The sequence below is a fragment of the Camelus bactrianus genome, chromosome 13 (assembly GCF_048773025.1).
Source record: "Camelus bactrianus isolate YW-2024 breed Bactrian camel chromosome 13, ASM4877302v1, whole genome shotgun sequence".
Classification (NCBI taxonomy): domain Eukaryota; kingdom Metazoa; phylum Chordata; class Mammalia; order Artiodactyla; family Camelidae; genus Camelus; species Camelus bactrianus.
Genome location: NC_133551.1, coordinates 69,135,420 through 69,152,779, shown reverse-complemented (window position 1 = coordinate 69,152,779; position 17,360 = coordinate 69,135,420). Strand labels below are relative to the sequence as shown.

General features: G+C 42.0%; 1 protein-coding gene across 3 annotated transcripts in view; it reads left to right on the top strand.

The window, feature by feature from the left end:
- The first annotated feature begins 1,760 nt into the window (after positions 1–1,760).
- DNAJC16 (DnaJ heat shock protein family (Hsp40) member C16) overlaps positions 1,761–17,360 on the top strand; it is a 34,335-nt gene continuing 18,735 nt past the window's right edge. The window contains exons 1-4 of one of the 3 annotated variants that reach the window (XM_010957500.3): positions 1,761–1,981; positions 3,815–3,999; positions 8,298–8,364; positions 9,474–9,810. In XM_010957500.3, the coding sequence (XP_010955802.2) occupies positions 3,833–3,999; positions 8,298–8,364; positions 9,474–9,810 (571 nt within the window). In that variant the 5' untranslated portion in view covers positions 1,761–1,981; positions 3,815–3,832. Of the gene's footprint in view, positions 1,982–2,013; positions 2,425–2,507; positions 2,603–3,814; positions 4,000–8,297; positions 8,365–9,473; positions 9,811–17,360 lie in introns of those variants that run through there. The other 2 variants (XM_045518503.2, XM_045518504.2) reach the window with 2 other exon arrangements.

Genomic DNA, 17,360 nt, shown 5'->3' with positions numbered 1-17,360 from the left:
CCCCGCCCCCATATCCCCCTCACCCCTGGGGCTCCGCCCCCACATGACCGCACCGCCCTCAAGACCCACCTCCCCGCGTCACCGCCCCCAGGACCCATCCTCGCGTCATCGCGCCGCCCCCAGGACCTGTCATTGCACCACCTCCAGCCCATTCGGCTCCGCCCCTGGGCCCCTCCACTTCCCCAGGACCCGTCCCGCCCCCAGGACACACTCCCACGTCACTGTCAAGGGCCTTTAGCCAGAATTCACTGCCGCTCTGCTTTCTCAGAGACTCTGAGCGGGCCACACCGCTAAGTAAGAGACAGTGTCATCCCTGAAGCCATGGACTGTCCCGTCCCATTCAACCCACACCCGAGCATGGCTCCCTTCCAGCCACACTCCCCTGCGCCCAATAAAACCATAAATCTCCCGTCCCCGTGCCCAGATCTCCTCATTTACTGCTCCAAACTTGGATGGCTCATCCAACCAAGCCCACCTTAGTCTTCCATTCCCCTCCTCCCTCCCTCCCACCCTAGCACCTCCCACAAAGAAAAAAAAAACTGGCAGAAATCTAGTCCTCTGGACAACCAGTTTGTACAGCTCATTTCCTCATATCAAAAATTGCTCCTAAGTCAACTATATTTCAATTTAGAAAAAAAGAACTTCTCACACAAAAAATATAAATACAAAAAAATTAATGGCTCCTGTTTGTTGACTATTTGCTATATCTCTCTCATTGTGCTAGCCACTTTACATTGCATTATCCCATTTATCCCTGACTACAATCCTACCAGGGAGGTATTCTTTTCCCCCTTTTTCCAGATGTGGACGCTGGGGCTCAAGGAAGTGTTCAATACCACAGAAGTAGTAAGTGGTAGAGGCAGGCAGGGTTTAAATCCAAAACCCAAAGTCCACACGCAACCAGAAATCTACTTTAGAATGTATTCTCCCGAGCAACTAAACCTCAGCCTCATTCACTCATTTATTCCACAAATATTATTGAGACCCTATCTGTGCCAAAGTCTGTAAGGCACCAAGAATATATAAGTGAACAAAATAGGGGAAAAAATCCCTGCTTTTAGGTACTTATATTCCACTGGGAGGAGACAGATGATAAACGATACAAATAAATAAAAGATACTGTGTGTTAGGTAGTGATAAATGCAAAGGAGATAAAGAGTAAATAAAAGTAGGGCAAGGAGATATGAAATCTCTTTCTTTATATCCCCAAGGAACCTACGTCATTGGCTCAATGAAAGTTTATTTCATTCACTTGTGCCTCTCCCCCACTGCCCCCACATCACCACATACATATCCTTTTCCCTGCTTAGGACAGGATCTAGCACATTCTCAAGTGGATCTCGCTTTTTGATAAATGGGATTAGGAGCTCTGGATTCTAAACCTTGGGCAAGTCCCTGCCCCTCTATAGGCCTCAGTCTCCTCCATCAGCGTACGGAAGAGTTGGACTAGAAAGATCCCTAAGGTCCCTTCCGACTCTGACGCCCTAGGATTCTATGAATAGGGCTGAAGAGAACGGGGACCAGCGATTGCTTCCCCACCTTAGCAACTGTTGCTACATGAGGGCCATCTCCTGGTAGAAGTGGAAACGCCTCCCTTTATCGGGGAGGTCTCTTTGATATCCCATCATGCATCCGCGACTTTGCCTCGCTAGGAGGCACGTTTTGGCCTCTTTGGTCACGACCATCCCTTTGGACCCAGCCGAAGAGCGCGCCTCGTTCCTATGGCAACCGCGCCGGGTCCACGCGCAGACGGCGGGTGGCAAGGGTCAAAACAGATTCGCAAAGTAGACGCCCTCGACCCGTTCAGTACGCGCCTTCGATGCGCGGGGCCTTTAAATGTCACGTGACTCCCTTCCGTCTAGTCCCCTCCTCTTTCCCCTCCCCAGGCCCCAGCGAGCGCTGGTGAGGACCGGAGGCTCCCGGCCCGGCGGACTAACTGGAGCGTGGACGCTGCAGCCGGTTAGGCCGGTGCCCTTTCCCGGTAACTCTTTCCCGGCGTGACGCGCGGAGCCGCGGAGGCGGCGGGACCGGGCAAGCTCAGGGATCTTCCGTCAGTTCCTCCTCGTTCCGGGTCCCTGCTGGGCCTGGGGAGAACCTAGAGCCGATAGGGCTCGGCCCAGGGCTCTCGTGGGGGCGGCGGGGCAGGCGGCAGTCTCCTGGAGGGTTGCGACCTCCAGCGGGAGCTCGAGGCGGGGCATGTCTGGGAGTGGCTGCCTGGTCCAGGAGGTGCTGCCTGGTCCAGGAGGTACTGCCTGAAGCCGGTAGCCTACCTGTTGTGCTGGTTGTTTCCTGCCCTGGGGCCGGCACGGTCGAGCTGTCAGCAAAAGAACGCAGCCTCCCGCCACTTGGGCCCTCTAACTGGAGGCAATTGACACAGTTGAATAAGGCACTGGTCCCACTGCATGGTAGAAAAAAATAATAGTAGTAAGTACCGCTTGTTGGCTGCTGACCCTATGCGTAGTAAATCCTTCGTATACATTTAACTCTCATTTTGATCCTTTCAGGATGATATTCACCCCCATTTCATGAAGGAGGACACTGAGACTAAGCAAGTTTAAGTAACTTGTCCAAGGTCACAAAGAAGTGGAGGACAGATCCCAATGTTAGTCTGATCCAGAGTCCATGTGCTTAACCAGTAGCTAAATCACCTCAGTTTTAGCGTACTGTTTGTGTTGTAGGACAGAATAGGTAGGTTACCTTAACAAGAAAGAAACCGGCTTGTTTTATTAGAATTTTATTCAACATACTTGCAGTCCTGAACATTGGCCATCAGATTAGACAATTTCAAGCGGACTCCTAGGCAGCATTTAGACTCCCACTTGTCAAAATCCACAGTTAGCAGTTTTGCCTTCCTTAAGTAAAGTATCACATTAGACACTTGATCCTTAAAACTTCAGTGATTTGTGAGAAGTCAAGATAAATATGGCCCTTGAAAAATCATTGTATGATATCACAAAGATCATAGTCCTAGAGTGTTAATGTCTGTGTAATACAACACTATCCTGTTTATTAACCAGCCAGAATTGTTTGCAGAATCCACAATGAATTGTCACTACACTCACCAGATCTGGACTTTTAACATTTGAAGACCATGCCTGGTCTACAGTCTTTGCCATTAATCCCCTTTATGTGGCAAACTAAATTTCTTCTCACCACTTTTTCTCATCTGAGAAATGATAGTATTGCTAATGATTAAAGAACAAGTTCGTATTTTTTTGTTTGAATGGGTGTGGTGAGAAAGAATAGAATTGGGGCATACCAAGTTGTAACTGCACAGTTTTTTTAGTGTTTCACCTTCATACTTGTACTTATTTAACTCCTAAGAACATCACAACTATCTCATTTTGTAGTTTTGCACATGGTAAATCTTACGATTTCATAAATTTATTTAACATGTGCTTAGTGAGGTATTCTCAAACCACGTATTTTAAGTTTAAACTATTATTGTTAGAATAAGTGAACTAGTATATTAGAGATGTAGTTGCCTTGACTTCCCTATGTATGTTTTCCCACATTTGCTTATTATTTCCTCATCTTACTCATTTTCAGTCATTTCTAAAGCTCTTCTTATCCAAGGATTTTGGAGAGTTGCTATTAATTCTTATTGCTCATCTTTTCATCTGTAATAGTTCTTATTTGTGATAATCAAAAACAGTAGCAAGATTGTTCATTGAAAAAGATATGGTCAAACAGCTTGGCACTTTTCCTGCAAAATGTCTTTTGTTTTTCATCTTTATGTCTTACACCTTTACCTAAGAAGCAAGACTGTCCAGATTTCTACAACTAAAACATATTGCCTCTTCAATTATTTCAGCTCTGGAAAGGAAGAGAAATGGAAGTGAAAAAGTTGAGCATTTCCTGGCAATTCTTGATAGTTCTGGTTCTGATCCTGCAAATTCTGTCTGCGTTGGATTTTGACCCATACAGAGTCCTAGGGGTCAGCCGAACAGCCAGTCAGGCTGATATTAAAAAGGCTTATAAGAAGCTCGCCCGGGAATGGTAGGTGAAACAAAGAAATAGCAGTTTACAATAAGTTAAGCAGTTTTAGCAGGAGAATGAAGGCTCAATTATAGTTAGCTTTTATTTGTCTCTGTTTCTATGTTTGTTAAATATATAATATATATCTGTCTAATGTATTTTATGTGGGAGAACTCATATTCATGTTATTCTATCATTTTTAGTGATGAGATCCAAAGCCTGTGTTACTATGAAACTCCCTTTTAGGAATTCTTAAGCTTAAAGAATTGCCTTGATACTGTTCACTTGTTTAATGTTAAAGTAAGTAGGCAGAAACTTTAATTAATAAATAAGTAAATATATATATGTATGATATCTATATATAAAATCAACAATGGGTGGGGAAGGTATAACTCAGCGGTAGAGCTCATGCTTAGCATGCACGAGGTCCTGGGTTCAATCCCCAGTACCTCCACTAGAAAAAAAAAAAACTAATTAACAATGGATAAGCTGCCCTTCCCATGATATGTTATTCATAAAGTAACTCATTGTGAGTGTCATTGCTAAAGGGAACACTATCCATTCCTATTCTCTAGATTATTAGTTTTTAAGCTTTCAAAAAATTTTTAAAGTAAGAGCTTTTGTCTCTCAATTTAAACAGAATATTCAAGAGCTAAGTACATTACTTTGAAAATTATCTTATGGAAAAATCTTAATTTTACCCGTAGATATCATATTTGCTAGAGAATATACACGTGTTTGTGAATTAGCAGGATATCAGTAAATTTAAAACTTATTTTGGACAGACATTACTTCCTTCCACCAGCACCTTGGACGTGACAGAGAAGTAGAAGTGCTGGATTATATAGCCGGGGAGCTGGGGGAATGAAAGGATGGAAAGCACACAGGAGACTGCAAGCGGGGTGAACCAACCATAAGTAATGAAAGAAAGTTTGGGATGGAAACCGTCAATGAGCACCTACTGCATGCTAGGCTCCAGGTTCCGCTATTTATCTTGTTTAAACTTTGTAATCACCCTGTGCAGGCTGATATTGCTGTCCCAGTTTTTCGGGTGAGGAACTAGGCTCAGTGTTGTCAAGTCCCTCTTACCTCTGGGTTCCATAGGTTGACCTTCTGCACCAACAGGTAGTTTATGGCTGTTTTGCTTTTTAATCACTTAGCCATCTGGGCAGAAGTGAGGGTGAGGAGGTTAATGTTAGGACGGGCAGGAGGTTCCACAGGAGCAAAGCTGCCATGTGCAGATGACACTGCAGGCTGTGCGTGGCTCTGCCAGACACCATCATTCTCCAGTGAGAGATGCGTCTTAGTGTTCAGTTGGTTTCAATCAAGGTAAAAGATAGTTTAAAATACACTTTTGAATGTTTTGAATACATAACTGTTTTAGACCATGTTCACTTCGTGAGGAGCCCCGAACTGGATACTAAAAACAATCTGTGATTACACATGGCCTCTTTCCAGAAATTCTACAGCCACGTTGCTTTCTACATCATTTTGAACTCTTGCCTCTTTGTATTTAAAGCAGATGCATAAACCTGCCATCAATTCATAAGATAGCAACATTCTTTTGGACAGGGTATTGCCTTTTACAACATTTTAAAAGCAGAAGTGGGGGGTTAGTTAGCATGCATAAGGTCCTAGGTTCAATCCTCAGTACCTCCACTAGAAAATAAATTAAAAAATCTAACTGCTCCCCCCCAAAAAAATTAAATTAAAAATAAAAAAAAATAAAAGCAGAAATGATAGCTTGGGTACGTGGACCTATTCAAATGTATAGCTTTGACTTTTCTGTCTTTCAGAGCTGAAAGGGGTGTTATAATATTAATTAAGTGAATCATATGCTTCTCTTCCTTAATTAGATTTTCTCTAGGAGTAGTTCATCACCCTAGAAATATATAGAGTATCATCCAGTGAAAGTCTAAAATTTTAACTTAACTGTACTTTCACTGTACTGTTCTTTTCTGCTATTTCGGGGCTATGGCAGTATTTTATCAGCAAAACAATTTGTTTCGTTTTGTAATGGCTTCATATACCATTGGCCCTTGAACAACTTGATTTGAACTGTGCAGGTCCACTTACACACAGATTTTTTTCAGTAAATAGTACTACACTGTCTGTAGTCAGCTGAATCCTTAGCTGTGGAACCACGTATACGGATGGCCGACAGTAAGGTTTATGCAGGTTTTTGACCTGATTCAAGGATCAACTGTACACTGAAAATAACAGTTACTCAGTTTGACTTTGCAGAATGAGCTGTCGGAGGGGGAAATGGTTAATTGTTGAGTTGGATTTGTAGTCTTCCTCTGCTGTGTTTCACTTTTTTTGATAGGATTTCTTACACTTCTCAAGAGTTTTCCCTTTGCTTATTGAAACATTTTAAATTACTTTTTATCTCAGAAAAACTATGTTTTTCTCCCAATAATTAAGTTTTATCTTAGATACTTTTCTTTTGTCATCTACATTGACAAAATAAGCAACTCCTATCCCAAGAAAAGGGCATCATAAAATTTAATTTTAAGCAAATGGGTATAATGTGGTCAGACACCTGAACAGTAAACGATTTGTCTGATACTTTACTGTATTACTTTTTCTACCTATTTTTCCCTTAAAGGTATCACTAGACAGGCAGTGGATACCAAGTAGAGTATTTTCTTCACTTTGAAATTTAAAAGATGTGTATTATATTGCAACCTGTGAAATGTTTCATATATACACTGAAAATAGCATTGGATGGTACTTTCCTAGAGCTGAATTTATCCTTTTCTAAATGTTTTCAACTTTGTGGTATCTTCCCACTATTAGGAAAATAGTCCTTTTAAACTAAGACTGTCTTGAGGTTTCCTCCCTATTCTTGGATCTTGGTATCCTGTTTCAGGATCTGTGGTTTTTAACCCAGCTGCCCTCAATACTCTCTTTGGTTCAATCTCCTTAAAAGCCCATTCCTACCCTTCCTTTCTCCCCCTACAGAGTTCTGTATGTTTAAATCTTCATTTGTGCCATTGCATAATTTTCATCTTTTCAGCCTTTGGCCTAAGTTTGAATATTAAAAACATTTTTTTTTCTGGTCATCCAGAAACATACTTTGGAACCACCATCTTGTTTCCTTAAGTCATTTTATTTTCATTACACCTAGCTGAGATTTTTTTCTCCCACTGATATTCATAATAGTATTAAATAGTTAAGGGAGGAATGATGTCTAAATTCAACAACCAACAATTTGAAGTTTGTTTATTTTTAGAGAAGTCAGAATACTGATAGAATTCATTCAAACATGTTCCTGCTGGAATAAGTTGGTCAAGTTACGTTTTTTATTCTGATGTACTTGGTGCTATTTTTAGTCATTTGCTCCCCAGTGGATTGTTTCTCTTTCCAGAACCTTTGCTAAAGGAAATTTACTAGAAGTTAGCAGAAATGATTACCAAAATGATAATAAGTTTTGTAATAGAGTGTCACAATAAAATGAACATTGAAAAATCTATTGGTATAAAACACTGACTTAGATCTTAGGGGGTTCTAAGGAAGTGAAACCCAGCCCCTACTTTCCAAGACTTTAAAATCCCCAAAGCTGAAACTGATATAAACATAACAAGATTACAGAATAACATACGGCAGCAAGAGGATTACAGGTAATTGCCAGCTGTGTATAATAGCAAATATTAGTTCCAATATTAGTTGAAATCACTTTGCAGAAACTGTAGATTTTTCTCACATTTTAAAACGTGTGGCCTTGGAATCATTATCCATTTGTAAGTAAAAGGCAATCAGGCAGAATGGGATAATCAGGGGTAACAGTGAAAACTAAAATGTTCTCATTTGAACATCAGCAGCAAGATACCAGTTGGAACACAGCTGTTACTAAACAAATTCATGGAGTATCTTAAAAGCTGTTTCCTATGTCTGCCTGAGTTGTCAGAAGAAATACCTACATTGATATCATTCTAACATTGGGATAAAGTGCTGCCATCTTGGGAAAAGAAGTTGGTTCTTAAAGTGACTTTAGCCCTGAGCCAGCTCCAGCAGTGTTTGGGAGCAGTGTCGAGACAGGTACATATCCTGCCCTTCCTCAGGGAAAGGCTGTGGTGCTTTCTGGTGCTTTGAAAATGTGCCCAGCTGAAGCACTTTGGGAACAAATTGCCTATTTCATAGTTTCACTTATTACAGTCATGTGAAGCAACTAATTACGCCTCCCATTTATTTTTAAGCAAATGTCCTAACAGAATGCCCTTCCGTTTGCCTCTGATGTAGTGAATTGTGTGAGGATGTTAACAGAACGTGTGTAAAACATTAAATCCATTCTCACTGCCTGCCCATTTGTGTTTCAGGCATCCTGACAAAAACAAAGATCCTGGAGCAGAAGACAAGTTCATTCAAATCAGCAAGGCTTACGAGGTATCGTGTCAGACTTTGTGCTGCATCCATTAGCCCTTATGAGGTATATCTTAGGTGATCAGTTTTGTAACGTTCTCTCAGAAAGTTTCTAGATGATGATAGAGACAGCATATTTGACTACATTCATTATGTTGAAACTAATGCCTAAACCCTCAGCTCTTGGAAAAACTGGGCTGAAGACTTTAATTGGAATTGTAAAGTCACCCTGAACGTATGTCTCTGTTTCCGTATATTACATGCTCACTTCAGCAGCACATATACTAGAAATTTAAACAGTCACAGACTGTTTTGCCTGCATTTATTAAAGTGACATAAGGTTATAGACACTTTTTCAGAGTTTTTTTTTTTTTAAGATTTTTGTTTATTTTTTCATTTTTTTATGGAGGTACTAGGGATTGAACCCAGAACCTTGCGCATGCTAAGCACATGCTGTACCACGGAGCTGTACTGCCCCTCCCACAAATACATTTCAACACAAGATTTTCACCAGTTTTCCAACGTATCAGCTTAAGTGAGTTGGTCTGGAGTATGCGTGAAAGATAAGTCCATGGCTTTCTGATTTGTGTAGCGTAATATTCGTCAACAAATAGTGTGTAGCTTATACAATGATATGTCATCCTAAAACAAGTTCTTGAATTTTAGACTTCAAAGTTATTTCTAAGTAAAACAAAGTCAGCTAATATACAATCACTGAATTCAATTCTGTGGCTACTTTTCGCTGTTCAGAGCTTTTCATGCCCTCGTTTGAATTAATCAGACTTACATGGTGTGACTGAGTCATTTATTTTCTTGTGATTGATCCCTAGTGATCAGTGTTAAGTTTTATTTGTTTTATTGATATGTTTAGTATTACAATAGCTCAAAATCTTTAAAGCCAAGGTAAGCATATGTACCTAAATGACTAAAGTATTTTGATCTTGAAATACTTATGTGTCTATTGAGAGAAGAGTTTCTTGGTGTGTTGAGGAACTGCTTTTAAAACATCTATTTAAAATTGTAACTTCACATTTTATTTTCGTCCTGTCTTCCAAGCTGCTTACAGGAAAAGTTCTTTGGGTGATCCTTTTTTTTGTTTTCTGGAGTTCTAATTTTTTTCCCTTTCTTTATAGATTCTTTCCAATGAGGAAAAGAGATCACAATACGACCACTACGGAGACGCCGGGGAGAACCAGGGCTACCAGAAGCAGCAGCAGCGAGAGTATCGCTTCCGCCATTTCCACGAGAATTTTTATTTTGACGAATCTTTTTTTCACTTCCCTTTTAATTCTGAGCGGCGGGACTCGATTGATGAAAAATATTTATTGCACTTTTCACATTATGTGAATGAAGTGGTTCCAGATAGCTTTAAGAAACCCTACCTCATTAAGATCACCTCCGATTGGTGCTTTAGCTGCATCCATATTGAGCCTGTTTGGAAAGAAGTAGTCCAAGAACTGGAAGGATTGGGTAAGATCATTTTGTTCCTTGGGGGATGTTTGTATAGGAGAAGGTGACTTTTACATCAACTGAACATGGGATCTGGGGGAAAAGAAACAGTTAATGTGATTTCTCTTCTCAGTTTCGTGATGACTGGTATTTTACAGGGACACATTTTTGGAGAGGGGAGATGTGTAAGCCACTTTCATTCCGCATTACTAATATGAAGCTTTGTCTAATCTCCTAATGTCTAATTGCGGGCCTGATATATAGGAGAAGCTTAGAAATTATTGGTTGAACAAAGCAGCCCTCAAGCACCAGTTTTAACGCTGGTAGGACTTGCAGGTTATCCTTACGGTAGCTGTCGTTTCACTCTGTGTGCTGATTTGCTAGGGCTGCCGTAACAAAACAGCACAGACTGGGTTGCTTAAGCCACAGAAAGTTATTTTCTCATAGTTTTTGAGGTTAAGAGTCCAAGATCAAGGTGTTGGCAGGTTTGGTTTCTTCCGAAACCTCTTTCCTTGGCTTGTAGACGGCCACCTTCTCCCTGTGTCTTCACAGGGTCATCTCTCTGTGTCTGCTTGGGTCCTGTGTCTCATTCTCTCTTTCTGTGACCTGATCTCGTCATAGAGGACACCAGTTATACTTAATTAGGGCCCACCCTAACAACCCTATTTGAACTTAATTACCTCTTCAAAGGCCTTATCTCCAACCTTCACCCTCGGAAGTACTGGGAGGGACGGGGTTAGAGCTTCAACACGTGACAATTGAGGGCACACAATTCAGCCCATAACCCATAATGTTCTGATGGCCGTGGTTACCGCGCTTGATCACAGGTTAGGCTTTCTTTTGTTCACACTTACCACTCAGGGCCAGGAAAATTTTAGTGACCCAGGGAGGGTATTTATTTTAATAACTTCTAAAAGTTGGAATTACTGAATGAAATGTGTGTGTGCGTGTTTTGGAGGCATTAGCAGACCTGTCTGTGAGTAACTAACAAGGAGCAAGCTCAGCCTTAGGGGCTGTGGGGCCCGGGCTTCTCTGGAGAGTTCACCACTGAAAGCCATCAGCTCACTTTTCCTAAAACAGAAATTTTCAACCTGTTGTTGAGAGGCACTCAGGTACTCAGATTTGCCAAAATGCTTTCCTGAGATGGAATAAAGAAGTTCTTGAAGACAAGGAAATAAGTTTAGCATGTCATCTCACATGTGGTGGGCGGTCAGATGCTTGCTGTTGGTGCCTAATGAATGAACGAGAGGCTGAGATCAGGCGGGAGCCGCTGGATTGAACAGTTTCTTCATCACAAAGGACAGTTGCATTTTCTGTCATGCGAGGTGGTGTGCTGAAAACTGTAGTCTAGGAGCTGACATTTAGACCCAATAGCAGAACATAAACATTGCGCCATTGCATAATTTAAGATGGTAATGCGTTTACACCAAAGTCCGATCAGAGCCAAAAGGCAGACATACAGTGCATAAAGTGACATATAGCACAGTGGTCACCGTTACGACCACATGCTCTGGAGTCAGCAGTTTTCAGATCTCAGCTGTGTCATTTATTACTTTGTGTCCTTGGACAAATTACTTAATCCAAGTTTCTTCATCTCTAAAATGGGTTATAATGTCAAACCAGCAGGGTTGTTATGTGTTTGTTTTGGTTTCCAGTTTTTTTTCCCCATATTTCAGTTTTATTAGGTAGAATTGTTACAGTTAACTGCACATATACAATATTGTTTTTTAGGGGGGGAGAGGTAATTAGGTTTCTTGATGTATTTTTTAATTAATTTTTTACTTTATTTTATTTTTTAATGGAGGTACTGGGATTGAACCGAGGACCTTGTGCATGCTAAGCGTGCATCTACTGCTGAGCTGTACCCTCCCCCTAAGCAGGATTGTTATGAATATTAAATGAGAAAAATGTATAAGTGCCTGATATATATTAAGTACTTAATAAGTGAATCATTAATAAATGAACCTTAAATAATTTCTGATTAACTAGGTTTTCTGGCTTCCCAAAGTAAAGTTTTTGAAAGCATCCGTTTTATAAATTCCTTTTTACAATCTTTCTTAAATGTATTAGCCTATTTTCTTCAACTCACTGACTATCGAGCACTGACTTTTGCCTTATTTTTAGTCTTGAGAAGTTGGCTGGACAGGAAATAGGGGAGCAGCGTTACAGGCAAGAGGGAACAGTGCAGGCAGGAACACAGAGCATCCCCAGAAGAGCCGGCAGCAGGGTGTGCCTTGAGTGCAGGTGAGAGGGGAGGAAGCAGAAAGAGCATGCTGGGAGCTAGTAGTAAGCAGCCTCAAAGTCCAGGCTAAAGAAGCTGGACTTTATTTTATAGTATGTAATAAAGCCAAGGAAAGTTTTTATGTAGAGAAGTGATCTGATCAGGTCTGTGCTTTAGAAAGCTAATGTTAAAGCTGCATGAAGGACCAACTTAAAAAGGTGAGACTAGAGGCAGTGAGGTTACCAGTCCTGGCAAGACAGCAACCATTGGCCTGAGCTGGGGCAGTGGGGACAGAGAGAGGACAAGTGTCGGCTATTTTGGGGTGGAATTGTGGGGGGACCTGGCACCTGGGGAGCATTTGAATGTGAGAAATGAGGAAAAGAGGAGAGGGGGTGCTCAAGATTGACCCTGCATTCTGACGTGAACTACTAGATGGGCAGAGGATACAGTGAAGAGCTGGAATTTGGGGAGAAGTGGTTCTAAATAATGACTATAGTTTGGACATACCACATGTGATGACAACAATAATAATACAAGCATAATAATAATAGCTTGCATTTATTGAAAGTTTACCAGATGCCAAGCACTAATGTATCAACTCATACTAAACAGCAGCTCTTTGAGGCAGGCACTGTTGCCATCCCTCTTTTACAGATAGTTAGCTCATTTTGGTACCCTGTCCAACGTCCCACAGTTGGTGTTTGGCAGAGCTGGGATTCAAACCCAGGTAGTCTGGCTCTGTAATCCACACGCTGCACACGATGCTCTGCTGCCTTTCAGTGCCCTTACATCTGTGATGGTTGAAGGTCTTGCCATCCTTTGGGGTTGCTATGCTGTATAATCCAATAAGTAGGGACTCAAAATAACAAGGATGGAAGAATGATCCATAGGAGTAATATTTACTTCTGAGTATTTAGTCTTTTCCTCCACTTCATCTCCTCTCCAAGTCCCTTTAAGGCAGGTTTTGACTAAATGTGTTAGATTAGTTTGGTTTTCCCTCTTTGGAATAGTCGGATTCATTGAAGATTCCTGACAGCCAGATTCCACTTGGTTACATTGAGATGAGATCCTTACAGTATCCATGGTTGTTCCCTATCCAAGTAATGTAGCAGTAGACAGTTACTGCAGAAAATGTTTCTATTTTGAGTTGACTGGAAAGAGCAGACAATCCTAGAGATTAGCTCGGTGATCTGGGGAAGCTTGGACATTGTCTCAGAATAACAGAAGATGCCTGAATTGCAGTAAGTGAAGGAAATGGGGCACTTCCACCCAGAGGAGAAATGTTGCAGCTTTTTAGGTGGAATCTGCAGTCGTGCAACTTGGTAATAACTAGTGTGCAGAAGCATCCAACGTTTACAGACAGTCATGCTGTGGCGGAGGGCCCAGAAATAGTCAGCACTGCCCCTGACCTTGAGGAGCTCACTGTTAATTGAAGAGAAAAATAGGTCCCCAGAAAAGTCACACCAACCTCACATCTGCAAGTCCAGAATAATGTAGTGCTACAGGAGTCACAGAAGATGATGAGGAATTCATTCCACGTTCTCATTTAAAACTTTTTTCCTAATGGACCAAGTACTATATTAAACACTGAAGTAAATATTATAATGGGTTTTTTTGAGCATTTTAGTTGTTTTGCATTGTGCTAAATGCTTTGTATGGATTGTCTTCATCCCCAAAATAACCCAATGAGGGAGAGACTTGTTATTATCCCTACTTTACAGATGAGGAAACTGAGGCCCAGGGAGGTTGGAACGAATGAGGTCACACTGTTCGGCGGCAGCCGTGCTAGGATATGGACCCACAAGTCTCACTCCTGAGTCCACTCTTAACCACCGTGCTGCTTGGCTCAGAAATAAGTAAAATCTGGCCCTTGAACCCAGGAAACTCAAATAAGGGACGTGCCTGAATCATCCCAGCACACTGAGTGCTTGTTGGGAGGTGCGGACAGAGTTACCAGGGTGTCAAGGAGGTTGTTTGTCTTGAAATCAGGTATCATTTTAGGGAAACCCAATTTGGATCATCATGCAGTGATTATTCACCATGACTTCTTATTTTAAAAGAATAATTCCTCTCAGGGAATTATTCCTAAAAAATAGCCAAGTATACAACAATTTCATACTGTCTAGGAAAAAGGTCTTCCTAGATATTGGTTAAAGTATTTTTTTTCTACATAAGCTCCATGTTCTTGGTTTTGTGTTATTTCACATCATTTTGCATCTTAGTAGTTTGTTTATTAACAGGTTTGTATTCAGCCAGGTTTGACAGAGCCATGGTCTTCCGTTTGGCTCTGTACCATCCCTTAAGGCATATGGACAAATTGAAAGAAAGATGAATGTGTATGCGACAGAGGGGAAAATGAAAGAATTCCCCTAAAAGATGTGAGACATGTTTAGGGTTGCATAATGAAAGCAAATATAATCGGCACCTCACAATAGAGATCTTTATACTCTACAGAAAGAACGACCTCTTACAAACTCAAAAAGGGGAGAAAATATTCGTGTTTTTAATTCCCCAGGATCTGCAAATTATCCAGAAACGCTGAACCATATAAAAGTCAAGGGTTTCTGAAAGAGGTCACATATGCTCTACCGTTCTCTTAAATTTGCTACTCAGGTTCATTTGGATTCTGGTCTGTCCTTGTCATCCAGCCAGGTTATGCTGAATCAAGAACGAGAGCGGCTGTGCTTGCTGTTGGCCCAGCTGAGCTTGCTTTCTGAGCTGCGCACTTTGGAGGGTAGTGCGAAGGCAGAGGAGGAGACGATAGAAACGGCCTTGTTCACTGTGACTCAGGGACCCTAAGTCACCACCAGTCATCATGGTCGTTTCCCACCCTGAGTCTCAGGGAGAAAACAGTGCTGCCAACTTTTCTGCCTCTTCCTTCCCAGCTTGGGTGAGGAGCAGGGAAGAGATTAGACCTGAACTTGAAAGAATTTTGGAATTTTTGTTATACCCTTAAATATCTTTTCAGGAGGGAAAAACCCACAGATTTAAACACCAAGTGTGTATCAGTCTTTATCTCTTTTAATCCGTATGATAGTTCATCTAAAGAAAAGAAGTAGAATTTCTCTAGAATTTAGAAATGGGATTATAATATTAAGCATCTAAGTCCTTTGTAGAAAGGATTCAAGAAAATAGCCTTTATAGACTGGGAAATGCTTACGTTTAATGAAGGTGATTTGTGTAATTCCAAGGACCCAGTGGTAATTTTAAGTAGAAGAAATGAAACCTAATCCCTTGTATTGTTCTACTGGGGGAAAAACTCTGTTGACAGAAGCATAGGAAAGGTGAGGGAGGGACAGTGCAGAGTGAGAGTCTGACGGTGTCCATGCCACTCCGCGCGAGGAAGAGAGTCTCGTGGAGTTAGAGTCCCACTCACATGAGAGACCGTCTCCAGATCAGACGTCACATGGTCTGAATGAAATAATCCCTAACAGTAATAGTTGTAATTCATCAGGCGCCTCCTATATTCCAGGCTCTGGACTAGGCTCTTTTTTACATTATGTCATTTCCTCCTCACAACAGTTTATTTCCATTTTACAAATAAGTAAACTGAGGCTCAGAGAGGTTAAAAGACTTGCCTGAGGTTGCACAGCTAATGGGTGGCAGAGCTGGGATTTGAATTTGGATCTGACTTTGAATACTTAATTCATTTACTTGTTAAAAAAAAAATGGAGTGCCTGCAAAGTGCCAGGAACTACTCTAGATAATAGGGATACAGCAGTAAAGAAAACAGCCCAAATCCCTGCTTATATACTCAGGAAGGGAGACAAATAAATTATACAGCCTGATGACCGTGATAGCCAAGTGCTGGGGAATGCCGGGGGGAGGGCCTTCAGCTTTAAGTCGGGCAGCAAGGAAGGTCTCCCGGGGAAGGCGGCCCGCAGGGGGCGAGAGAATGAGCTTCAGGAACATCTGGGAAGGAGGAGGGTGAGCAGCAAGTGTAAACGATCTCTTCAGTCTCCTCTGCTCTCCCAAGACTGCCTGCATCCCTTGTCCTGAATCCAGGCCTGCCAGCCACCATTCTGATCACTGATTCCAGCCCCAAAGTCTGATGGAGGGCACCCCAAATGATGCAGTCGCTGGAAAGGTGTATTCCCCAGGGTCAGTTAAATAAAGTGGCTTCTGGGCTACGTAGCAGTCCCTGTAAGGTGATGTATGGTGAGTCTGTCTCTCAGAACTTCATCCCTCCGGTGTTCAGAGCCTCAGGCAGGAGATGATACTGGAGACAGGAAAGAGCCAGGCTTTGTAGTTAGCTGGGCCTGGGTTCACAGCGTGGTCCTGCTGCACACTCACTGGGATGCCAGGTAAGTTTCCTCAGCCTCTCCAAACACCAGCTTCCTCATCTATGAAGATAACAGTATTTACCACTGGGGGTTTGTGAGTGTGAAGAGTGACAACGCGTATAAAGCTCTGGGCGTGCTGCCTAACTTAGAAGGGGCTCAGGGTGTGCTAGTCCCACCCTTGGGCCTTTGCTGTGTGGCCACCTGACCTCCCTGGGTGACGGCTCTTCTCACTTTACGTGAGACCAGATCTCCCGGATACGTGCCTGCTGTGTTCTTGTTCTTTCTCCTGCTCACACAATTCTCACATGCTCTTTCATTTACTGACACTGTTCCATAGTTGTTTTTAATGCCTGGGGTGTGATGTAATCGTGTACCAGACTCGGCTCTGGAACGTCCAGTTGCAGTTCTTGTTCTGCAGTTTTATCAGTTCTGCAGACTGGGTTAAGTCACTTAACCTCTCTGAATCTCTTTGTCTATAAAATGTGGGGGGAGGACTATGTGATGTCTAAGGTGCCTCCTTTCCTGCCCTTGAGAGACTCCTGGGGTCACAGTCAGGTGTCCAGCAGATAAATATGTTTAGTGTACTCAGCAATGTGAAAGTATTAAGTTTTCAATCCCTGCCATTTACTCAGCAATTTCATTTTGGGGATTTATCAATTAGGAAGTAATCACACAGGAGCACAAAGATGTGTATACAGAGATGTATAAGGATGCCTGTCAGAGCATTCCTTACAATAGTGAAAGCCAGAAGCCACTTCAATGTGCAGCAGTAAAGGATTGGTTACACAGGTTGATGGCCCCCAGTCCCAGTGAGTGCCTCCTGTGTGCCACACTCTGCTCTAGTGCTTCGGGTACATCAGAGAACTAAACAAAGATCCCTTCCTTCAAGAGGCTTACATCTAACAGGGGAAGACAGATGATAAACAATAGACAGAATAAGGAAAGGATGTGATGTGTTAGAAGACGGTAAGTGCTACAGAAAAGGGAAAGTCAGCAGGTTGAAGGGGATCCTGAGTGTGAGGAGGATGGTTTTGAATATGGTAGCCGGGTCAGCCTCATTGAGAAGG